At 37.3% G+C, this 26,236-nt stretch overlaps 1 protein-coding gene across 3 annotated transcripts in view; it reads right to left on the bottom strand.

Moving 5' to 3' along the window:
• The window catches only part of LOC574679 (hemicentin-1), a 112,338-nt gene extending 86,350 nt beyond the window's left edge, over positions 1-25,988 (bottom strand). For all 3 annotated transcript variants that reach the window (XR_004066343.1, XM_030997535.1, XM_030997536.1), the window contains exons 1-3: positions 25,098-25,988; positions 11,173-11,402; positions 2,591-2,713 (exon numbers count right to left, since the gene is read on the bottom strand). Coding sequence is in view for 2 of the 3 variants with exons in the window: in XM_030997535.1 (XP_030853395.1) it covers positions 2,591-2,713; positions 11,173-11,402; positions 25,098-25,479 (735 nt within the window). In the remaining variant the exon portion in view is untranslated. The remainder of the gene's footprint in view (positions 1-2,590; positions 2,714-11,172; positions 11,403-25,097) is intronic.
• Between the last annotated feature and the right edge of the window lie 248 nt (positions 25,989-26,236).

Genomic DNA, 26,236 nt, shown 5'->3' with positions numbered 1-26,236 from the left:
TGAGTATTTCACACTCTCACCCACCTAAGATTTTTATCACTTTTACACCCATGCATTTTTGTTGAGTTTGCTTTAAATTAATCTTTTGAATTGTGGAAAAGGTCACACAAACGTTTAGGGTTTTAATTTCTTATATCTGGTGGTGTTAATAAGATGTTTTAATCAATACGAAATACATTCAAGATTTATATTTTTGTATCCATCTTTCACAAACATGTAGGTTACATTAATGTACATCAAAATTCTTGAATATATGACAGCAACATATACATGTTCTAATCTGTGATAAAAGGATATAAAAAAGACAATATGTCCAGCATTATCTTTGAATTCCTTCAAAATTCTATGATATTACTATCAAATAATTCAAACAAGCTATGAAGAAAATACTTCATATTTTTAATGTATCTTTGTTCACAAACACTTGGAACATAAGAAATGTTCTTTGACAAAATATGATGTGCCAAGTGTGCCCTGTGTTTCAAACAAGTTTAAATAAAAGTTTTCAAGTTCAAGTTCATCTTCTTCATTAATTATTGTTTAAAAACATTTTGCAATGTTGAATGGAATGGATAAAAGAAATAAAAAAAAGCAGCACGACTGCACATGATAGATGGGTAAATGGAATAAAAAATGGTATAATATAGTGTGTATGAATATTAATTAAATTTGTTTTCATTGTTAAAGTAATATTTGTATTGATTTACCTCATAAATTAACACAGATGATATTAAGTAATGGTCAGAGGATCTAATTGGGTTCTAAAACACTCTAATTGTCACTGATTTAAGTTAAAATTGTTCACATTTAACAAATTTTGACGAAAATTCTCCATTTCAATGCATTTTCCCATAGGGAAAAGTTGTCCCGTACGTCACGTGTCCCGTACGTCACGTGCACACATTTATGTTTTGGTATATTACATAATAACGAAAGGTCAGAAAAATATGGTAATAGTTGTGATTAATGCTTGATTCCATAATGAATTAGGATATCATTACCATAAATCTCATAACTTGATAAATTCAGAGAACTTTTATGATGAACTTATTTTTGAAAAAGTCAGAAATTCTCTGGTCCCGTACGTCACGCAGCACATTAATTACATTAAAAATTAATTTATGAATTGGTCAGAACTAAAACTTTTCACAAATGAACTAGCCCATAATAGCCACAGACTCATACTAAAAGATAGCCATATAAATAATGACATCCATTGTTATTTCTTGTTTAAAGTCTCTGAATGTCCCGTACGTCACAAAGCAAATAGCTTGGACCTGCCCTCTTCCACACTTACATGATAAGAATGATAACGCTCACAAATTATTTTTCACCTCTTCCCAGAACTCAACCTTCTCTTTAAATGGCATCTAAAAGAGGAGTTAAGGTTTAGTATTGAAACAATTTCCCTTTGATTTCAATCCTAAATGTGAGACATCTTCATATCAAAGAAGGAAAGAGATGTCTTGCTTAAATTAATGTCATTTGTAATTTGTTGACTGCCTTTACTTTCTTCTTCCTTTTACATCAATTTATCAGTGTTTGATTGATGTATACCAGATGGATAACATAACATAGATGTTCACATATTTTTCAGCAAAGTTTGTTAAAACCATATGTTTTTCATTCTCTCCCTCAAAACTGTCAGTTGAGGTCTAGTGCAAATGTTCAAAGAAACAGTTTTTGAATTTTCTGCAGAGGTGTTTGTATGTATGGGAAAATGTGCATTTCATTTTAGGAGGGGCAATTATGGGGTTCAACAAGAGAACTACATTACATTCGACTTATGTGTCAGGATGCCACATGTGTTTTTAAATACATGTACATCGTGACATCGACCAAAATGTCAAAGATGATTGCTCAACAGGACCTCACCCAAACATAATTTGTTATCATCACAAAAAGATATTATCTTTTTACATGGTAATCTGCTTGGAATTTGCACTCTGAATTCCCATAATTTAAAAGTTTGAAACACACCACTGGTCATAGTTTTATGTCTAGGCTACATGAAGTTAATTTGTATATCTGAGTTCAATTTCTACCTAAACTAGACACTAATGTAGCAGGCTAATTCATAGCCAAAATACAAGGAAGTATGATTTGTTCTTCTTTTTACTGAACATCATTTCAAACAAGTCTAGAGAATGAACAAATTATCACCGTAAACCTAAATATCCCCTTCTCATCCCCTTCTCTTCTTGGCTTCTCATTTTATATGATGAAACAGTGAGAGAAAATAGTCTTCTTACTCCAGACTCAGTTAAACTCTTTGACTACCGCACAGGAGTGTTTCACAAAGACTTAGACCGACTTTCAATTTGATTTAACTACATGTATGACAGGCTGTTCATGCATATTTTTCCTTCCATAATGAATTATCAGAAAATGTAAATTCTGTAGATTTGTGACCATGATTTGTATGTCTCTTGAGAGACCAATGCCAGTAAATGGTGTGAGCAAACAGTGTCATGAACACCATCCCATAGTTAAGTCCAATCTTAATTCGAACTTGGTCTTTGTGGAAACATCCCCTAGTCTGACTCATTTTGCCTGAGAGCCAGACTAAGAATTAACGCTTTCTACTCACCAGATCTACATCAGACTTGTTAAGCATGAAGACTTGACCCGAGCTGGTGGCAGCGATCTGCTCGTAGGCTTGGAACCCTGGGTGAGACTGATTCCCGCAATCCCCAGTCATGACGAAAACAACCTGCAATACATAAGATAGGAAAAGCATGGACTTTCAGTATGATCACCTGGATAACATGATTCATTGATTACATACAAATACCATATATTCCATATGGATGCCTAACTAGTCATGACTAATTATGACGAATGATGACAAAGTAAAAATCCAATCGTAAGGAATGATGATTGTAAAACATTGATTTTCAACCGCTTATTATATTACTACTAAAATCATGCATCAAAATGATGCAGAGACATTTCCAATTCTCGCTACCCCAAATAGCGATTCTGCCGAGATCCGGGGAAAATCCTGAAAACGCGCATTGCATTATGGGATAGCTTTTCGACATTACAGCTTCCTGTGCAGGCGTTCGTGATCACAACCCTCTCTTTCACGGTAGAGTTTAACGGCCTTTTGTGCTAAAGTCACTAATTCTGCCCGAAGCTTTCCATTGCATATTATAATCTGTACAAATTACACTGATTGGCATCGATTTTAGCGTGCGTGAAAACTCTGCACAGCGAACACAGGCGCTAGCGCCAGCGGGATGGGACTCTATACCGGAAGTTGTAGTGACGACCCGAGAGAGTGAAAATTACCTCGTCTCGCGAATTTCGAGATTTTCGTACCTATTTAGGGTAGCGAGAATTGAAAGTTTTAAACCCCCCAAAATCCTATTCAGTTTCACTACTTCACTACTTAATAATTCATCAAAATGATAATTTTGCATTGGCAAAGCAAATGACATGTAAATCACAAGTTCTTAGACTCAGATCAGACTCAGTTGTAAATACAAATTACAAATTTAACATTGGAAAAGATGTTGTGTAGACATATCTGACTATGTAGTTATACATGTAGGTACAACGGGCATTCAACAAGTAACTAGCCCTACTGACTGAAGGAGCAGCTTTAAGGTGACGTAATTGTGTAGTATGAATATTTCATCTTTCCCATTACAGGTGACAAGATAGCAGCACCACCACTTAGGTATTAGAGCAGCTGTTGAGATTGGAGTACCTGGGACGTTAAACAAATGACTATGTCAATGGATGTTGTTAAGCAACGTGCCCCAGAACAAGGAGCCAAAAGATATCCATGAGGAGCTGGTGGCAACATTAGGGGACAATGCTCTTGCCTACTCCAAAGTAAAGAAACATTGACACTTCTTTTAAAAGCTGGTCTGGAGAGTGTATGGCCCTCTTCAATAACAAGCCAAATGGGTTTCACTTTACACCTTCTACTTCTGAATAAATAATGATGTTCTTTACCTGGTACACATCTAACAATCATCACTATTAATAATAAAAAATAATAACTTGGATTTATATAGCGCTTAAAAAGGAATACCCTCTCAGAGCACTGTACTGATATTATATTACCCTGGTCATCGGATTCATTCACGCACAATGTGCATAACAAGAGGGGTCATGTTTGATTCAAAATCCTGAAGAAGTAATCCTACTACACTACTGTATATATCTGAAAACAACACTGCACGAACCAATTTCATTTTTTTAAATAAATCTTTTAAATCCATTCCAACACAAACAGTGACACAGTGAGTTATGTGAGGCTAGCTGATCTGTGAGATATCTAGCATCGTCAATCTATCTATCTAATCATGTGACGATTCCGCACATTGATTAAACCATGAATCATTCAACTCTACATTAAAAGAGATTTGGGCATCTGATATGATCATTCAACATCCCGGAGGAAGTAATTTCCTTTTCACCTTTTTCACTTTCCTAAAATTTACTCTTTGCAGATTGAAATTAACAAATGATATCCTCAATATGACTGCACAGAACAATTTGTTTTTAAACTTTTAAAACAAAATTCCTTTGGAATTCCATCTTGAAATGTCATAATCATTATTATATATTTATAAACCAATGTCTGAACACATATTTTCTTTGACAATCAAAGGACTACTCATATCAAAAAGTTTTTAAAAGATTTCTTTCTCAATAAGCAATAGCACGACCCTGATAAAGAGGGGTCGGAGCCTTTATAAAGAGCCTTTACAATAGATTAAAGTTTGGTGACTTAGTCATCAAATCTCATAATGCATTTTTTTAAAGGCCGCTATGACAGAAATAACTTTATAAAGACAGAAATGTGTATCTGCATTTACAACTAAACCAAATCTACCCATGGTCCCTGTTCAAACCCTGTACTGGAGGATAAGAGGGTGGAAATAAAGGTCATGCTAACTGGTATAATCAAATAAGGGAGTAGAGAGGCAAGCGACGGACTGGGACTGGTATCTGGGCCTGTTTATTTTCGCCCATTCCTATAATAGCAGAGGGCTCCCAGTGGATCGTGTTCCCTGCCCTACACCCATATTAACAGATTTGTTGCTAATCAGGGGAGATCGCTGCTGTCTTCAGGAATACACACCATCCCAGCAAAAGGATTTCATTTATATCCCAATATTAATAAGGGCACCAGGGGACCTTAAAATTTGTATGTATTTTGCTTGTCAGGATTTGCAAGTACAGTGCAAGTTACTATTTACATTTGTTGTTTGTTTTTTTAAACAAAGTACAATATGCAATTAATGGTAGAACATGTGTTTAATGGGGAACCTTGAGGCAAATGTCAGGAAATAATCAAGTGAATCTTTTAGAGGAAAGAAGTGCAAATTTGAGACAAATTAGAGTAAAAATTGTGAAACTCAGAAAGGATTTTTTTAAAGACAAATCAGGACAAAAGTAATTGGTAAACTTTGAGACAAACCTATGGAAAGAAACATGAGAAACATTTGAGACAAAGCAGACACAAAGAGGAAAGATAGGAGGCTGTTCGACACTAATCAGTAAAAGAAACTAGAGGGAAACAGTGACAGCTATTAACAAGGAAAGGTTGGTGAAACTCTCCAAGACGAACGAAAGAACAGATTAAAGAACCTTTTGAGACAAAGAAAGTAAGATACATGTTACACTCCAATATGTTCCAGAGAAAGGGGAGTGAAACTTTGAGAAAAATCAGATAAAGAAATTGCAAGGTAAAGCTAAATAAAACTTGACAACATTTCATACAAAAAAAAAGGCTGAAACTGTGAGACAGATCCGAGAGTATTTATGTGACCTACATTGCGACTAGAAAATAACATTTTTGTTGATAGTCTGTGTACAATAAGGAGCATCCCTTGTAGATCCCTCTTCTGCAGCTCCCTGACAGGAAAGACGTTGTATCTCTTCTCAACTTCTGTTGACAGTATATCGGCATGGCAATGAGCTGAGCGTCTGTCGCGACCAAGAGGTATCAAGGGCTCATGCAACCGGTTATCTTCTACAAATATAACGCTTTGACTTGTCTGTGCTCCAATGCATGGCCCTGCTTTCATCGCTGACACGAACCAACAAACACTTCCAGCATCCTTTTCATCCGTGCTAGATGCATCACTGATATCAAATCCGGGCCGCAGAATCTGAGTTCTCAGGACTTCTGGTGTCATTTGTTACCTTATTTTTTTTCTACCAGGTTTTACATTCATTTCACATTCGCTTTCTAAATACTTCCTCACCATGTTTTTGCCATCTCTTTCTCACCTAAATTTCCATCTCATTGTTCATAGTATACCTAAATTAATATTCCCATTACAATGATATGTCTTTTTCATTTTATTATTTATGCGTAACGTATCAGTAGCACTAGCCGCAAAGTCAACACAAATTTGAACACTGATCAATTGAATAAGACACAATGATTGAACAGAATATTGTACAATGAAAATGATACATGCAGAGTTAAAGATGCATGTATGATCAAATTATATTTACTGGCAGATCCACTAATAAAGTGATTGCTTGTACATTGTAAGGTATATGACTACTTGTTCCTTAATGTCTATTGCTTTGTAATCTTCTTTGAATGAAAGAGAGAAAATAACAAAATTATCAATAAAAACTTTCCGGACACTGCAATATGAATCTATCAAATCTATTCCATTGTATCATATCAGAAATTTTGCAACTGTAATCTAGGTCAATATAGCTGAGATTTTCTGATATTTAATGACACTCTTTGGAATAGCTATTGCTTGAAGCTGGTTAAGGGTCAGTTAGAGTTGAAAGAGGATGATTGCCTTGAGAAGGACAGGTTATGACGATAGGAGGAAGAGAAGGAAGGAAGGGAGGGAAGGAAGGGAGGGAAGGCAAGAGAAGGGTGGAGATGAGTGATCTCATGCTAGCAAAAACCCTCAAGAAAAGACACAAAACAAGTCTGACACAATTATTCTTCAAGAGTAAGTACAGGTGTAGTTCAAAGTAAAGAAATAGCAAGGGTAGTTAGAAACTGAAAACTAATGAGTGTAAATAGAATTATTCATGTGCATGCATTTGTTTATCATTTGTAAGATTTGACAGTGTAAAAGGAATCATACAGATTGATGTAATTGAACTGTTGAAACTATGAAAGGTGATTTATATCACTAAGTATCAGCTACTTAGTGTGCTAACTGTTTCGTTTAAATATGTCCGGGGATTCAGCAAAAGGATTTTAAAAACCTGTACATAGCTGCATCCCTGATTTAAAAATGAAAGATAAAAGTATTGAAATATAACAGATACATGATCATTAAAGGAGGATAGAGAATTAAAGATAGAGAATAATTCAGACAAAGAACATGAATTAACAGGGAGAGATAGCACGATGTAGGCATAAAAATGGCCTTAAAGAATCAAAAAGGAACATATCTAAATGAGGTAAACACAAATTAGCAACACGAGAGGAAAGTAGACAGGAAGAAAAAGTAGGCCAGGAGAAGTAAAGAAGGAAAACAAAAATGAGAGAAAAGGTGAAAAGGGCTACTGGAGATACTGGATAAAGAGACTTCCCAACATGTAAGTATTAACAAGCGGCAAAATCAAAGCATTTCTAGTCCGACTCAAAATTGTCATTCCAAGTGTGCTTTCATAAATGAAACCCAGACAGCCCATTCTCTCCCTCATGCTGCCCATTTCCTCTGGAATGAATCTATTTAGATAACCTTCATCATTTGTACTTGACTGGTCTACTCCCCTTTGAACACTACCCACTGTGCTAATGACCTCCCCTGCTGCTAACCCCAGCAAGGTCGCAGGTCAAAGGTCGGCCGAGGACAGGTCCCTTGAGCCATGGTCAATTAGGTGAAAAGAAAAGGAACTGAATATGTACAGTAATTCAATTGACAATAAAATGGGATGGATGGATTGCTAAGGTGACCTTAAGTCCTAATTTCTTGTTGATAGACTCGGCTTTGTAACCAATGCAGGAAAGCATCTGCTCTACTGAACAGTCATTATTTATCAAGGTACAGTTCAGAATATTTCACAGTTTTTCAGAAGAGGTGATGGCATTCATGTCACTCAACACACATATGTAAAAATATTGGATCTTGTCATTTGATAGAGGCAGGCAGAAGTGTTTACAAAATATCATTTAACATCTTAAATCTTGTGTTCTTGGGGTTTGGTAAGCCCACAGAAACTCTTTGTCAGATTTCTGTCATTTTATTAGACAGGTACTACAGAAGATACTAGCAATACAACAGGTAAGCTGCTGTCATTTTTTTCTTTCCTCCAATGGAATATTAAAGAAAAGAGAGGTAAAAAAATAAATTATCATGCCTGACAAAGCACTTAAAGAGAGTCAACACTACTGGGCCAGAAGGGATTAAACCACACACAGCGAGGTCACTGACAGGTGGCTATCTCATTAACTCAGCTCTCAACTAACATGAGAAAAAGAGGATCATGGGGGACCAACAGGCACCGATTGGGGAAGTTTTCTATATAGAGGGAGCAAGTAGTTACAAGTAAAACAGTGGGCCTTTAATCTCAATGTCAATATGCAACACACACATGTGTAACAGGAACAGTCAGCTGTCTATCCAAGATTTCTATGAAATTATTAAATCACTAAGCAAGGTGATGTAGCCAAATAAGGACCCAGGGAAAAAATCAATATTTATTTTTCGGGGGCATAAAAATAACACTCTAAATTTTGCATTGAACTCTATGCAAATTTACGAGGGGTTCCTTTCTGATTTGGGGGGGGGGGGGCTCTTTTGGGCATTTGGGGGGCAAATTCGCCCTGAGCCCCCGTGTATTTTTTTCACTGGAAGGACCCTAGCGACCTTGCATTCCTTTCATTGAAATTTGTACGAATATTCATTGAAAATCATGAATACAATATTAAAATAACTATCTTATGCATGTATAGTTTGACTTTGATCATAGTAGGTCCGTGCTTTGATACAGGTTAAGGACAACAATCTAAGGCTATACCTAACACGTTTTATTCGAATTTCCTTTCTGCTATCATTACTGTTTACAATCTTTAATGTTATCCTTGTATAACAGAATGATATACCTTGGTAGTTTCCTCAGCCTGCTTGATCTAGTTTGACTAAGGTCTATCCTTGACTTCTGTATGATGTATTGTGAGATAGGGTACTGGTCCCACAAGGCCTCATGATTACAGGCTCATTCTCAACCATACATAACCCAGAGTAGGTCCATGCATAATCTATCTACTTAGACAGGTGCACATTTAAAAAAAGTTTTAAAAGCAAATTTATTTCTCTGAGTATCCTGTAGGCATATATCAACTACATGCATTATGACTGCATCTGTTGAACTGTAAAGTGTGCACACAGGTGAATTTTGCAATTATGAGAGGACTGACTTTAGTCTGAACTGTCAACATACATACATATGCAGACCTAACTTTGGAATGATTACCAGTAGCATTTAAATTCTTGGGTTAAAACTTTGTATCTTTGAAAGAAAAAAGAAAAATAATGAAATGCTTTTAATAACTTCAGATCATAGAATCCTGTTAGGTAAGGATTAAACCAAAGTATTCCACAGCTAAAATAGTCAAATCTATTTATCTCAAAGTCCCAAAGATTAAACTTGCAATTTAAAAACTCATTCTTATATTTTGGATCAAAATTTGTTCGCCAAAGTTTTTCAAAAAACTTAATGTTATATTTAGGACCAAAATTTCTTTTCTCACATCTTTGAACACTGACAATAACTGTCTTTTCAACTGCCGGCCGACATTGCACAAAACAAGAGACTGATTTACACCCTCCTTTGCCTTATGTTAATTTGGAGATTTTCTTTGTCTAACATCTAAGACCTAAAGATATCACTCTTCCTTCCTCGATACCTAGTATTCTATTCCAGTAGGAAAGGGATGAAAGACAGCTAGAAGCCACTTTTCACACCTAAAAATCAGATAGTCTTCAGGAGATTACTTCTGCTTTTTGCTAATTTCCTGTCAAAAATCAGTCAGACCCGCCAAGGTCTTTCACAGCTGGGAAAGTAGCAGAGTTGATGATTCAGTAGGACTAGCTAGGAGAGAGTGTTTTACCCTGTGTGTTCAGACTACCGCAAGTTATTGTACAGCTTTCCAAGAATGGTATGGATATTTGTCCATAGTCTGAACATTGTATAACAAAACGTCATATAGTGAAATGTCTGTTTCGTCATCGTTTCTCACGAAAAATCAACATATAGCTCTAAACTGAACGTTGAACCATACAAAAATCGTACAACTGGGTGGGGCTTATTGTATGCGCACACTAATGATTGGCTATGATTGGTGATGTCAATTGCCCTCTGTACAATTTGTTTCTTTACATGATGTTGGAATCTAGTCTGAACGCTCCTTTTGCTATACGATTATTCTTTTAAAATAACGTTTCTTTTTGAAAGTTTAGTATGAATTTCCTATAGTGTGAACAAGACATTACATGTAGGCAAGGCAGTTCTTTGCTAGTATAGGAAGTTATGGTTGGAAGGACAACTGTTGGCCGTTGACTGATGTTTCACAGCACGCTCAGGAGACTGTACATTCATTTACACGTTCCTTCACACATTCTAACATTCCCTCAACTGAAATGTGATCTGCGCTCTCTCCAAAGAAAACATCTTCATGTGTTAAGGTTCAGTTGTCACCCCTAGATCCTATTCGCTTTCTGTCGTCAATGAATAATCATCTTCACGAATATGTAGGAATAATACTTGAGGAAGAAACCGCACCACACAGCTGACTTGTTCAATTTGTCATGACTATATGTAGCTATGAAAATTATCATATGGCACTACTGCTCCATTGGTTCTAATATCTTATCCTACACTGTATTCTTATAAAGACCACGTCAAGACAAGTTTTCAAATTGTGCATTGCAGTGAAAAAGTAAGAGAGGACACTACTAAACAATATTAACTCACTCAAAATATAGCTAGAGGGTGACAAAAGAACTACATGTATGTATGTACTTTTTTTCCTAGTCTGACTGTCCTGTAAAGAAATGTCAGTTTAGGCAACATTTTACAGCGAAACACCAATTTAAGCAATGTTTTGAACAAAAACTCAATAAGGAATTAAGGTCCCACTCTAATCTAAATGTTGTATTATACGAAAATTAGATCTCTGCTTTCTCTGTCTCACACCTCTAGAAATTCCTTTATTACCTGGCTTTCTTTCTCCTGGATAAGCTTGAGGACCTCGTTGGTGAGCTCGTAATCATTGGATCTGGCATCGGTGAAGACATAGATGAAGGATCCTGGAAGACTGATGTTGAGAGCATGATAGATGGCTGTGATACTCTTCTCTGGACAATCTCCTCCTCCTTGGACGTAGAGATCCTTGAGCTTCTGCTGGAAATAATCAGGGTCTTCTGTGATAGTGATCTCTTGGATTTCTGCAAAGAAACAAAGACAATTGTTCAAATTATAAACGTCTATGGATGTTCTCAGTCATCCAGACAGTAGATTAATAACATAAAATGTTATTACAAGTCAACTGGACTCACTTTGTTTTACCTGTAGCTTGAGGATGTTTCAAGTCCACTCCGGGATGTTTCATCAGGCAGTCTGGGCTTTGGTGGCACAGGTCAACAACCAATTGCCACCAAAGACCAGTCGTCCTGATGAAGCATCCCATGTAGGGTGGACATGAAGCATTCCATATATCTACACAAACTGTATCTCATGATAAATACATATATGTGAAACAGGGACATATTACATGTTTTTGTGTGGCGTATAAAAATTTATTGGATACACTGTGATATCATCCATAATATTCCTTCAGCAGTATATCCTCTCTATGATATAGGTATATGAATCCATTCACACCACTACATTCATCGTCTCACGCGCCCCCTTTCACACAACATAATCTCCTAGGACTACATTGTTAGGAACAATAACAAACAAATGAAATAAATGAAGAATAGAGAATGACCTCTCCACGGGATCGGCAGGCTCACAGCCAAGTTGATAAAACAAGATTGTTACCAAATTGCTACCAAGCTGTTGCTGCGGCAACCCATCAGCTACATGTAGATTTGAGCCATACAGAAGCTGTAGTAACTTAGCAAGGATCGGTGGTCATAGATAGGAAATAACTGACTATACATTCATGCAAATGTCTCAAACTTTGACCTAAGTTCATGGCCACAAGCTTATGGTAATTCTTGGGTACACAGCCTACCCCTTCAGTAATACAGTACTCTAGATGCAGAAATCAGTAGTAGCATGTACACTACTCGCCTACTACTACCAGGACTATTATAGGAGGTAATTGTTTGTAACATTCACATTTTTTCAGGAGGCAATGGGCCAAGGTATTACATCTCACACTGGTTGATTTTTGTAATCATGTTTTTAATATGTGAAATTGGCCAAAGATTCTGAGCAAAATAATTAAAAGTATAGAGTGACAATTTTTAAATGGGTTCTTAAATTTGCACGCCATCAAGTTATTATTTATTTATGCACATTGAGATGCATTTCATCTTTTCTGCCATTCCATACCCAGGGGAACAATAAACCATTTAGTTTGAGATGCCCATATGTACATAATCGAGAAAGTACAACTACAAGGGCTCCACTCCAAGGAGTTTCCACAGGACACTCAAACAAATATTTTAAAATTGTAGAGGGGATTTCAGAACTTCAGGCATAGATTTGGGGCATCCTATGTTAACCAAGGGCCTAAAAGTAGATCAAGCCTTGAGAATAGAAGTGTACAATGTGGCCCTACTTCAAGGGAGTCAACATTGGACAGACAGGGCCACATGTGTATCGTATCATGCTTGACATGTTACACAAGCCATGAGTCAAGAGTCCGAGTACTTCATACCAGATGTGTTCACACGGGACTGTCATGGGTTAAACTTTAAATTCGCAAAATCTTGAAGTAATAATCAAGGATGATCCATTAAAAACGATGAGGGTTCTCACAATAGGCCTGTCTTCACTATCTCGAGATTGCCAAATATCCAGCTATTTGAACTATCCCGATCGCAAACTATCCAGTTAATTTGCGTCTTCATCAGACCGAAGTAGCAATTAGAAGGATATTTGGTCAGGATTGTCATCCCAAGATATCTTGGGATAGTTTACAAAATATCCCACTATTTGGCAAAATATCCAGCTATTTGTCCCGTGCATCTTCACTAGACCAAAGATTTGCAATACACGCTAACGCTGAGCAAAATATCTCGATTAATTTCTCAAGGTCGAGTTTCAAGTTTTGAGGTCGAATCTCGAGATAGTGAAGACGCGATTTGTTACTTCGGGATTATTTCCCAAATAGCGGGCTATTTGGCAATCTCGAGATGATGAAGATGCGCCTAATGGGTACTCAAAGTTTTAAACTAAAAGTGGGCAAGCAGTCATGTTAAACCTACAAGCTGGCGTAACCTGGAAGTTCATGGCATCTGCATTGCAGGACTTTGAGCAAGGATCCCCCTGCTGCTCGTAAATATCATGCTAACCTGAAGATCACTTGCGGATTATAACTACAAATAAAATCAAAGTTTCATAACCACAAGTGTGTAGGCATGGTCCCTAACTAACTACAAAAAACAAATATGAACAAAAACACGATCTAGACTTCAGATTTATTAAAATTGCTAGTCTGATATGACAGACTAGCCTTTCCTCAGACACCTATAGGGAACTTGTCAATTAGAATACTTGGCAAAGAGTTAACAAGACAGTGTACCTGCTACGCCTACTCAGAGGCAGCATCTAATCACGGACCTACTACATGATACAATGAAACATATGGTGATGTTTTATTCTTTGAAGGTCCTCCCTGATGATGCAGAGAAAAATGAGACCAAGGACACATAGCCCTAAAAAGTTTCAGTAATATTTTTCACATTACAAAGTACTTGATCAGGGTAGGTAACAAAATAATGGCTCAGTGCATGGTACAGCAGTGGTCTTGTAACCTGGAGGTACCAGGTTCAAGACCAAATTGATGTGCAAGTACCCTGTGGTATGGCATTAATCTTCATTACCTAGTCCATCAGAGAGGACTGATAGCCGTTGGTCCCCTGGTTGCTTACTAACAATCATAGTAGCATAAACATGTTCTTAGCAGTCAGGTAAAAACAAACTAACAAACTAGCAAATAGAAGCATTGTACTAGTCGCATACAAGGCTCAGACCTGAAACTTGTGTGTACATTTACCAGTCGGCATTCAATTTGAATACATTACGAAAATGGCCAGTTGTATAAGATTATTACAAAAACATGTTACATCAGACTTTACAGAAGACTTATAACCTGATGACGAATGGTCAATGAACCCTTATCAAACACAGAAACAATAGCCAGACATAATTATATGACACATACATCTAGACAGTGGATGTTTAACAGGAAACATTCTCTTTTTGTGTCAGACGCCAAAGCAATTAGGAAAAGAGAATGCACTGATGTAGGTTATAAAATCTATTACAAATTAGCCCCACGATCGAGTCACGATGCAGGTTCTTCTGAAATGTTACAAAAGCTGCATTTACAATGCAAGCGAAAATCATTGACCTTATGTTCCAGTGTTTCATCGGAAGTGGCTTAGCCACTGGTACTGGCAAACACAACGAAAAACCAAAATAAATATACCTCTTTGGTGTGTTTTTTGTCAATGCTGGCAGAAAGTCACCGAAATTTGCAGTGCAAATGCTCACTTTCGAAACATTGATGTGATCGGATGAATAAAACATTGTGTGTGCTGAGTAAAATGGGCTTAATTTGTATGCCATGGCAATTAGGCCAAATAAAATGAATTCTTTGTTTCTCATCCTGTACTCCTTCCGCTGTTTGGCTTGTCATAATATTTTTTTCATTTTATATTTTCTTCTGAAATTAATCAAACAAGGATCTGCACAGGTTTTTTTTACATTGTTCATTTTTTGTCACGTACGCCTAATATCCACTAGCCCATAGTACTGGATAAAGTTCTGTTGAAGTTGCTTCTATTTTTCTAGCTGTAAACAAGCTCTTATCTTTGCAGGTGATTGGTACAGTTCAACCAAAACTTTACAAGAGGGAAAATTGAAACCATCTATAGAGAAAATACATGTAAAATGGGGGTACATGGAGAAAGTTCTTACTCTGAGGGCTGACATAGATCCGTCTTCAGAGTTAGAATGTGGTCTCATTCTAGAGAGTATAGTCATGCACCTCTACATGCAGTACTCTGTATTGTGTGTACTATTGTGTGGGTTTACACTCTGAGGCTGTTCACACCGCAATGAGATAGCGCGGTCTATCATAGTACCCCCTTTTTTCTAGCGCGCGCTAGACCGCGCTATCTCTCGTGGACCACCCCCAAGAGGTGCTCCAGTGGCACGCCATTTTGGCTCGCCGTGGCTCGCTGTTGGGCGGACCGAAACGACATTGTACCTTCCAAACCGCAGAGATTGCGCGGTCTAGCGCGCGTTATCTCTGCCAGTGTGAACAGCCTCTTTAATGTCATGAACAAAGTCATACCCATTCACACAAGGTGACAATGTCATATCTTCGGGAAAATGATTTTAAAAATTTGGCACAAAACATTTGACACTGTAACTAAGATTCATGAATTTGGGGGGTTACCCAAACAGGATAGACTACTTCATTTAAAAAATTAGAGGGTTATAATTTGTTTGGCAACGTTGGTATATGTAACACTACTCAAAAATCTGAACCAAGTAATTGTGAGAGAAAAAAGCAAATGCATAAAAGGTTAAAAATGAAATGACAAACTGAAATTATGCTTAAATTGTAGTGATTATACATGACACAACAAAAGCATTGATTTGATAACATCAGGCAATTAACCTAAAAATCGCAGCTCTGTGGCCAGCATGGCAGCTAGATGTCAAACATCCTACAAAATAGAAATTGTTATTGTTTCATGATAATCTCATGCAATTCAATGTTACCATTTGTTACCATTAGACCACCCAAATTCACTGTTGTCACTGAAGCAATAATATGTACATTGTAAGCCCAAAATGTAGATGTAGCTGAGGTTGCCCAACTGGTTCCCCCCCCCCCCCCGCCCCCTCCCGCCCCCTCCCATGCAACAAAGGCAAGAGCACTGTCTTGCTAAACAACGTTTTAAAAAGTGATATAACACTTTTAACTTTATCTGTTTAAAATAATACGTGTAGAAAGATTTTTCTCCACTACAGCTTTCATGCCAATGACAAACAAAAACTTTCATCCTGGAAATTTTATTTCCTGAAAAATGGAGGATGTGTAAATGAGGTTGGCGTTTAATTTATTGGGGAAGTTATTAAAGGTCACCATAACAGAGCGAGTGTCATGTGGAATGTTAACCTATGTCTCTATAAATCAGTCTGCTCTCAAATCATACCCTGGAGTATATAACCTTTCTTTCACCTGTAATTGCCGGTGGAATAATGTTTAACATGGATGTGATACTGTCACTGAACCACTTCTGAATGTGATATCGTTTACGTGTAACTCAATCGCATTGTGTAACATGATTTTCATGCAACCAAGGTACATTGTGATCATCTCCAATTTCTTTACCAGCAAGCACTTATCTAATGGGGTTTTACAGACTCTAATAGACCTGGAAAATGCTTATAATATTAGTAATAATAAGTAATTCTGGCCAGGGTATCTGTAGGAACCCATTACCTACGGAAACTGGATGGTTACTGTATTAAGCCTATGGGAGTGACAGAAATCAGCATGGGTTATTAAAAACAAATCTTACTGACCCAACCATAAGCCTCGGTCACAAATGCCATTACAAACTGCTACGAACATCGTACGAACGATTTTCAGACAACGGAAATTCGGGAAGGCAATGGAAAAATAGGGAGATTCCTACAAAATTTTTGAGAATATTTATGCACTGAGCACAGGGGTTATAAAGCCAAAGTCCTTGGAAACTTGGAAGCGCATAAAGACAAATGTACGAGAATGAGAGTGTCATCCAAGGTCTGAATACACAAGAAGACCCTAAATGTTGAAAATCTCAAATCAGATTCTGCTGGTAATCCTGGTATTATATGTAGGTCCATGCTACACAGAGTCCAAATTGAAAGAGGACTGTTTTCACAGGTAGAGAATTTACAATGACAATTATTCCCCAGGAAAGACTGGATATTTTTCATTTTGACAGCAAATGGATTGACCTGGTCGGGGCCTATCAAATCTTTCATCGGTCGGTCACAGCTGTGCCCACTATATAATTCAGAGTTGATCTCCCATGTGTGTAGAGTCTGAATGGGATCATTCATGGAAAGAATTCCTCAAGCACTCCTACACTCTACAGGGTGGTGGGCGGTGAGGATGTTGTTGGTGCCCTGTTCCTTTACCTGAAAAGGTTGCAGGAGTTACATGGAATAACATTTGCCTATTTATATTTCTTCATTTTCTGAGTGTGTTTCATAAATGCACTTTTAAAAAAAATCATAGTTATAATTGTAAACATTTCCATAGATATATACATTATAATTCATAACACAAGTGCTTAAAGATAAACTTGAGTTCTGGTAATGCGATTGCATTGTGAAAGAAAAGGAGTGGAATGGATCAGAAAAGTTGATCATATAGCATGTAAGTAATGGTGTGTAATGCAAGGTTCTGGAGTCATCAAAATCATCATAAATTTGGCAGAGTCTTGGTAAAGTTACAATCACTTACACAGAAAGATGTGTATGGGACAACACACATGGTGTCGGGGCTAGTACTACCCTGATTTCCTTATCTTTCTATGCTCATTACTCAGCCAGTATACATTTTCTTCAAAAATTGTTTGGCACATGACATTTATTTGTAATCTTGAACATTCAGTGTAAGTTTCGTTAGATTCTGTGAGAATTCATTTTCTTTTTTTACCAGAACTCAAGTTTATCTTTAATGTTCCATTTAAATAGAATTAATATTTCATCATCCACCCCCACATTTTGAAAAGTACCCTCAGCAGTTAGCATGATACAGAACCCAACATATCCCTGTTTTACTACTGCTTGAAATTCTGCCAGATGTTTAGTCCTTGACTTTGTCACTGCAAGGCCTATCTGATCCATTGTTTTAAAGTCTACACTGTAACATGAAGCATTTTCTCTAACAAAAAAGACATATTAGGTATAAGTTTATATAAGGTTATGTATTAAAGGTCTATTTTGCAGTTTCTTTTATATCCAAGTTATATTGGTATAAGAAGTTTTCATAATGGTTCAATGTCAGATGCATTTAGAAGGATTGATGGACCAAGATACCAATGCCAATCAACAATAGAATACAAAATAAATAGACAAAAGACGAATTCATTTTAGCAGACTAAGAAAGATAAGCGAAATACAGTAAGAAGCAAAATATTGTAAGTCAAGAAGTAAATAATTACTATTAAAACTCCATCAAAGATAAAGAATTTTTGTTTCGCAAGTGTAACTCATCATTCTGGAGCACATCAGTGGAACAGGTATTACCCTCCCCCCATAGAGTTGAACTTGGTACACCTCTACTACCGGAGCTAGCTGTCACCTTGATGCCATGCCTGTCATAACTTAAGCACAGCAGCGAGCTGAAAGAGCAATTGCAAACAGTGCTCATGCTTGACTTGTGGAATGGAATGGTATGATGAAAGCCGAGATTTATGTCACCTTCCAAAAGCAACAAGTTTGACTTTAGAGTTCTTTCTTCTTTCCCCTCCTCACACCATGCACAATAATTCATCCAATATGGCACCCAAAGTTTGGCTCTGCTTACAAAATAACTTTATCTATGCTATGGTTTGATGAAAATAAAAGACTGAAATGTCACTGTATTGACTACGATAATTGTAACTGATTACAAGTAGTTTCATGTATTAGGGTAGGGATTTGTGTTGTATCTGAATCAGGCGCGTAGCCAGGGAGGGGCGGTGGGGGCGGTCGCCCCCCCAAAAAAAACGCCGGCCAAAAAAAAAAAAGAGAGAGAGAAAGAGAAGAAAAAAAAGAAAGAGGACGTAGGAAGAAAAAGGGAAAAGGAGTCGAGAACGGTACAATGAATCGTCAAAGCTTCCGCGCTTTGCGCGGGAAGGGGGAAACTGAGTTCAAATTAAGAAATATGAGTCGGGAAAGCTACAACGAATCGTCTTCTTTCTCTAATAATTTAATGAAACGTCAAAGCTTCGCGCGAGAGGGGGGGGGGAACAGAATTCAGACAAGGATTAAGAGTCGAGAAAGGTACAACGAATCGTCTTCTTTCTCTAATAATTTAATGAAACGTCAAAGCTTCGCGTGAGAGAGGGGAGGGACTGAATACAGATAAGGATTAAGAGTCGAGAGAGGTACAACGAATCGTCTTCTTTCTCTAATAATTTAATGAAACGTCAAAGCTTCACGCGAGAGAGGGGAGGGACTGAATTCAGACAAGGATTATGAGTCGAGAAAGGTACAACGAATCGTCTTCTTTCAAAGCTTCCGCGCGGAAGGGGGGAAACTCCCCCCTCTCTGCACCCACCCCCCTAGGGAGCGCGCTTCGCGCGCTCTTTAAGTGATTCGCACGCTTCGCGTGCTCACTACCGCCCCCCCTAAAATGAAATCCTGGCTACGCGCTTGATCTGAATCTGAAGGCTTTTAAAGACTCTCAAAAAATATCAGAATCTTTTTCTTTGTGTTTGAATTTTTACCTACAGGTATTTACACTTTCTAGTTCATAACCAATTACACTTTCTAACCGAGAGAAAATTCCTGTAAAATTACATCCTGTCCTCAATAGCAAAAGTGAGGTATGTTTGGGGCATGAAACATTTGTGAATATTGACCACTCATTGAATTCACGAATTGAAGTGGCAAGAAAGGACATGTGCGGAACAATAAATGCATAACAGTTAGTCAAGTTTGTTAATCAAAAGTTCTTTTGTGACATCTGAATGAGACATTTTACCTAATATTAACCATAATCAAGAAAGTGAATACATTTACCAGCTTCATATCCTAACCATGTGCTTCTTTTTCTGCATGAGGATAAGTATGATTTTCAAAAAAATATGCATTTTGCGTTCCGGACGCATTTTTTTCATACATTTCGCTATCAAAGCTATCCAAGATTAATGCTCACATACATGTTTCTGGATTTACAATAATAATAATAATAATAATAATAATAATAATAATAATATGTCTTGTTTACCCAGGGTAGCCTCATCAGTATTCATACTGTTCTCCCTGAGGGCCCTGCAATCAATTACTAATAATGGAGAGACTTACTCCTCTGTTTGTTTACGAATGTAACCATTATAGATGACATACTGTAACCACAAAACAAGACATTGTTTAACATATTTGTGGCTTACTCTTTCAATTAAAATTTCTCCCAGGAAGCATTATATTTATTAATCAAGATATCTTTGAATATTAGAAGAGTGCACTATACTTGACCTGCTCCGATTCGTCTATTGTTTATTTCCTGATAATATGATGAAGAGGGAAGGATTGATGCTACCGACATACTGCTCTATTCAGTCAACTTTTGGATCAGTCAACTGGTCAAGATGGGAGACAAAGATCAAAGAGGGATCAAAGATTGTGGTTACTGGTGGCACTGGCCAGCTAAAATCCTGCCGAGCCATCTCATACTCATACGTCCAGCCTTTCTTGCCAATGAAGCTAGCAAGTGAAAATCTCCCAATATTAACTCATTGTTTTACTCTAAATTTGCCCGACCCGCACACAAACGACTACCACCTAGTTTAATTTGTTATTTGGGGGAACTATCTTGAATGCCCAGTGGCCAAGCCACAGAAAAAGTTGAGGAGAAGCTCTAGTTCTAATTATTTCAGAGGTACAATATAAATTCATTCTTTGGAAATATATTTTTTTTACAAAGAATAAAGGCATCACTTTCACTTTTGATAGAAGAGCAATTGTTTTTCTTTCAGATAAAACCTTTAAAGCGTGGTCACATGGTTCTCTTATGATTTTGATCACATAATCACATACATTCCAAAGAAATGAAGTCCATATTGTTCAAAGCCAAGATCATCATAACTCAATTTAGGTGCAAATTGGAGACAAATGGTCGACTCTATGTGGGAGCTCTGAAGTGGTTCAGCTCTGCAAGCTCTGAAACGTGACAATGATTTTGCTGTCAACCTTACTAGATGTGGCCTTTGAGAGTATAGCCCAGATCTTTCAGTAGAAAAACAAGCTCTTTCTGGTTTGGGAGGGGAAACTCCCACTTTCTAACGTGAATCATGCGGAAATCACAATTTCAACCGGTCCCTTGTGACGGGAACAAACTACCCCCATTGTAACCAAGAATAGCTGGCGAACAAGAAAACTGGCACCCTAAATCAGCGTCCGTTTCCTCCTCAAGTTTGTCTGCTTTCAGAGTATTTCAGCTGTTTTTTTGTTGACTTTGAGTACGAATCTCAGAGGTCTTTAGACTTTGTGCACCAAGATGCAGATGCATGTGTTTGAAAAAAGAAATCTTCAGAGGTCAAACTCAAGTCCATTCTCCAAATCACTTCTTCTTATTTTAATATTTTGCAGGTTGTCCTTTTATTGAGACAATTTCAAATTTGATGGACAAAAAGGTCACGCTAATATTAAGGGAAGAGGAAATCTTCAATATTATCTAGCTCTGCACCTGAGCTCATTTAATAATTTCTAAGTTTACATATAAAATTCATTGCAGAAATGTAGTAGCTTGCACAGAGTACTGATTCAACTAACAACTAGTGCAAGTCAGCAAAAGAAACAAAGGGGAGATTCAAACTTACTGAATAATCAAATGTTATACATTTCATAGCCTACATTTTTGTTTTGACTTTCACTATCACTATCAGTTTCTCTGACAGTTTATGTTGTTAGACAAATCAACTTGTTATCAGGATTGGAGTGCCCTTTGGATCTGTTTAACACAGAGCACTAAAGGCTAACTTATGACCTGAATCTGATTGGATGTTTAGAGATTTTGCAATATGATTTCAGTGGAACTTTTAGATACATGTGTAATTTCTTCTTGATCGGGTTCCAGAATGTACCGTACTCGAGAGTAAGTATTTTTTTTAAATTACAGGGTACTGTGAGCATTTTGGTCTGAGAAAATGCACAATAAGCTCACTTAGATTGTGAAAGGTAATGATGTCATATCAATCAAACAGCTTTTAAGATACTTGTACTTGTAGTAGCAGAATGGGCCCTATCTCCCACTAGAAATCTTCAAATGTTCCCCAATTTGGAAACATGCTGGCAAACCTGATTTAACAACCATCTGTCGATATTTATATAAAGAACTTGTTTTTGTTCGATTGTCTTAAAGAAATGACCAACTGCCTATTCTTGTCTTCCTACAGGTTTCACTGCATCATTATTTCAGAGCATACCTCATCCCACGTAAGATGTAATTGTAAAGTACTTTGAAGGCTCATTGGAGTTTGAAAGTATAGTCCTTAATTGCTTTTTTTCTTTCAAACTCTTATCATAAGCAAGTCATAAGAATGATTTGTTTAATCATTTTAAAAGTATCATAGTAGCATTTATATTTATATAGTGTTTCTAAACACTGTACTTTCCAAACATTGTCTAGTGTAGCTTTCGTGGATTTACTTAAAGAGAAGGTTGAGCTCTGGAAAGAGGTGAACAATAATTTGTGAGCGTTACCATTGTTATTATGCAAGTGTGGAAGAATTTTAGAGAAAAAATGTTCCCTGAAAAGCATGGCTCTTCAAATGACTTCACATTCTAAATATGGCATATAATATCGTAAAAACCGGGACAGATTTTTTACGCCACGTTTTTGTGTAGTCCCATATACATCTTTCTGTGTACAGTGCTTGTAACTTTACCAAGACTTGGCCAAATTTCTTATCATTTTGATGATTCCAGACCCTTGCAATACACACAAATACTTTAATATATGCTAAATGATCAATCTTTTCTGATCGATTCCACAACGTTTCTTTCAAAATGAAATCGCATGACCAGAACTCAACTTCATCTTTAATTACAGTTCTTATTAATTCATGAGACAAAGATGTGAGAGACAGCAAGAGGAGAAGATAACATAGGAGATAGTGATACATCCAGTGTGACTTCCTGTGGCATTATTCTGGTCATTTCCTATCTCCTCCATATGACATGCTTCGTTGAGCTATCAGCAGTATGATGAGGCATGGCTGGCTTACAGGGTGGTGATCTACTATACAAGGGGGCGCTTTATTTGCTAGAGGTATCTTTGGGCCCATTTATAGTGCAAATTATTTTTTTTGAACAAAATGGGACACAGGACAAGGTACATTGACAACCGGTACATGTATGAATGTCCTTCACCACAATGGTTTTGGGTGGTACATCACCCAATGTACACAGGCTATTGTATGAAATGAAGTTCTATTGGTTTGTGTAATGGGTGGATCCGGTGAAATCTACATTTGAATTATTCATAAGCCATTGTGACGAGGAGAGGTACTATGGTTGGAAATTACAATAAATAAAGTAGAACAACCAAATCCTTTTAACTGCTTAAAATTTCCTTTCTGTGAAATTCTGTCAAGAAAAGTACCACTTGAAGTGTGAAGTATTCTGCCATCGGAAATAAAGCCATGCTTGTCAAAAACACACAATTGCCTGCTCTTTCCGTTTCTCTAGAAAAAAAAAGGGAAAGAAAAAACTCTCTCCAGCATTTCTGAAATGAGATTACTGGGCTTAAGTGAGATAACAGTCCTGTTTGAGTGGATGTTTACCAATACTTGACTCTTTATCAATAAGATCCTAACAGCACCAGACAGAACACAAAGGACACAAAGTATCTTTTGTGTTCTGACAAGAAGGCTGCTTTAACACTTACGTCCTAGTCAGGGTATTGTGCCCTTTTTTGGGGAGCCTCTTTCACACTCAGAAAACCAGATTGATAGCTGATGAACATAGGCCAAAATGTACAAACAAATGTACATACTTTTATAAAATGGTGCCAATCCAATGATAGATTACCCTAGATTTATATCTCAAGTCTGTAAATTTTCTTTCAGATGAAGGTTCTACTTTTGCAGACATAAATATTATCTTGATTATATATAACCTACATGTACAAGTCTAAGCAGTCTCTTTTTGAAACAATTGAACTTACAGAAACTGAAAGAAACATTTACTCTTATCCTACCACCAATACCAACTTACAAGCCACATTGACTCTACGAATCTGCACCTCATAAACAGCACTAGAATAACTTTCAAGTGAGAATTGGGTACCAAGCCTCACTTCATCTGGCCTGTCATATGGGCAGACGATTTAGCTTCCCAGAAAGTCACGAAAGTCAACAAAGACTTTATGACACAAAAGACACATGTAATTGCTCTATCACTAGAGAGTACTTTGTCATTAAAAAGAAAATTGTTTTCCTCTCCCCTGTTTGTCTTCTCTAGAATTAGCCTAGGGAATAACTGGGTCAATTGTTATTGTGTAATTTGTATTTAACCCCATGGGTACCACCTCCCCTTATAGTAATGGTTTGACCTAAATAACAAATCACTGGATGTTTTTAGGTTATTATCATGAATTGAAAAGGCTTGCCCGTAATAAATTTCCATGAAACTTCAACAACTTCCAGCAAACTTCCAAAAAAAGGATTTGTTAAGTAGAGCTATAGAAGTTAATTTTACATTACATTGTTCCAAATAAAGACTCAAAGTCTTTGGAAAGCTTACCTCTCGAATGTAGGAGTGGGAAAAGGGCTTTGCAAAACAAACTAAACAATGTCTTCATAAAAGAATATTAAAATACTAAAGGCATACTCTTTCAGGTAACTGCATCTACTTGATCAATTATTTACCATATATTGATAATACACAGTTACATACAATTACATTTGCATTGGTTTTTTAATTTCTGTCAGTCGATCCTCTTAAATATATAATGAAGTACTGTAATCAATGAATTCATTCAAAATAGCATCATTCCATTAAAATTATAAAAGACATAAAAGACGAATAAATTTCATGTTAAATTGGAAGAAATAAAAGAGAAGTGAGGCATGTGAGGGGAAAGTCATGATTTAAAAATTATAAAAAAGGTCAATCTAAACTTAATAAATTTGAAGGAATAAAAGATTATCTTTTACTATTTCATAAGAAACCACACAAACCTGGATCATGAAAAGGCACCAAGGCAAAGTTTTTCAAAGGCGTGTCTCTTCTCTTCAAATTAGAATCCAAAATACGCTCTGCTCCTTCGATAACCTGCTGCAAGTCATCAAACATGGATCCCGTTACATCAAAAACAAAAGCCATCGTTGTTCCGCCAGTCTGAGCAGTTCTATGTCCCCCATTGAAAGGACCAGCTCCATTTTCTTCCGCTTCAAAAAATAATCCGCTTGATGAGGAGACTGAACTCGACTCTGGATCTATAACATTGTCTATTGTCAAGGATGTTCTACTGTTGATTTGTGGAGAGACGTGTGATGCTAGGAACAAGAGAGTCGCTAGCACTGGCAGGCTCCCCGATAGAGTCGGGTAAAAGTTCGCCATTGTGTCGAAACACCTACACTGCTACAGCTAAAAACTTTCTCAGACGCCGGCTTTACTGAACTACAAAATCGTCACAAAATAATTCAACACTCAATTGTCACACTAAACACAGCTAAACTCCTCTGAACAATCTGCATTCCCCATACTCCATAACAGTTTGGATCGCTTACATTTCAAATTAGTTATCCATAATTGTTATCCTCCTAACAAGCACAGCAGACTACCTCCAAACTCGGCTCCAGAGCTCAAAGCGATTCCCATCCACTGCGACGGCACACGAAGGACAGTGCTTCCTAAGAGTAAAATTATTCCAACTGAAATAACAGAGGTTTCCTGCTCTGGAGTGGTTCAGAGCAGGGTTGTGTCGATAGGATCCAGTTGCTATCAAAAGTATCAATGGATGAGTTTATAACATTTTGTCATTTCTGAGATGAGGAACATCTGATCAGCGCGCGTGGAGCTAGAGAACAACTCTCACTTCACCAAAGAAGAACGATTATGTGTGAAGGATGCGACTGACTGTGCTGTGCGTACTTCACGATTGCAAGCACGCACGCCCGATCAACGAACACTGCGCGCCCATCCAGAAGAGCCAAAAACCGACGAACGAACGGGGGGCAAACCTGCACCCCTCTTATGCTCCTGGTAGAAATTTAATTTCTCACTCCTCACTCCTCAGCCCGTAAATCTTGACGTTTTTCGAAGCTATTGTTGGGGGGCGGGAGCACTGCGGGGGCGACCCCGCTTAGAAAATTAA

This window comes from Strongylocentrotus purpuratus, unplaced genomic scaffold (assembly GCF_000002235.5).
Source record: "Strongylocentrotus purpuratus isolate Spur 01 unplaced genomic scaffold, Spur_5.0 spur5_scaffold_4, whole genome shotgun sequence".
Classification (NCBI taxonomy): domain Eukaryota; kingdom Metazoa; phylum Echinodermata; class Echinoidea; order Camarodonta; family Strongylocentrotidae; genus Strongylocentrotus; species Strongylocentrotus purpuratus.
The sequence above is the reverse complement of the archived record's forward strand: the minus strand, read 5'-3'. Positions and strand labels throughout refer to the sequence as shown.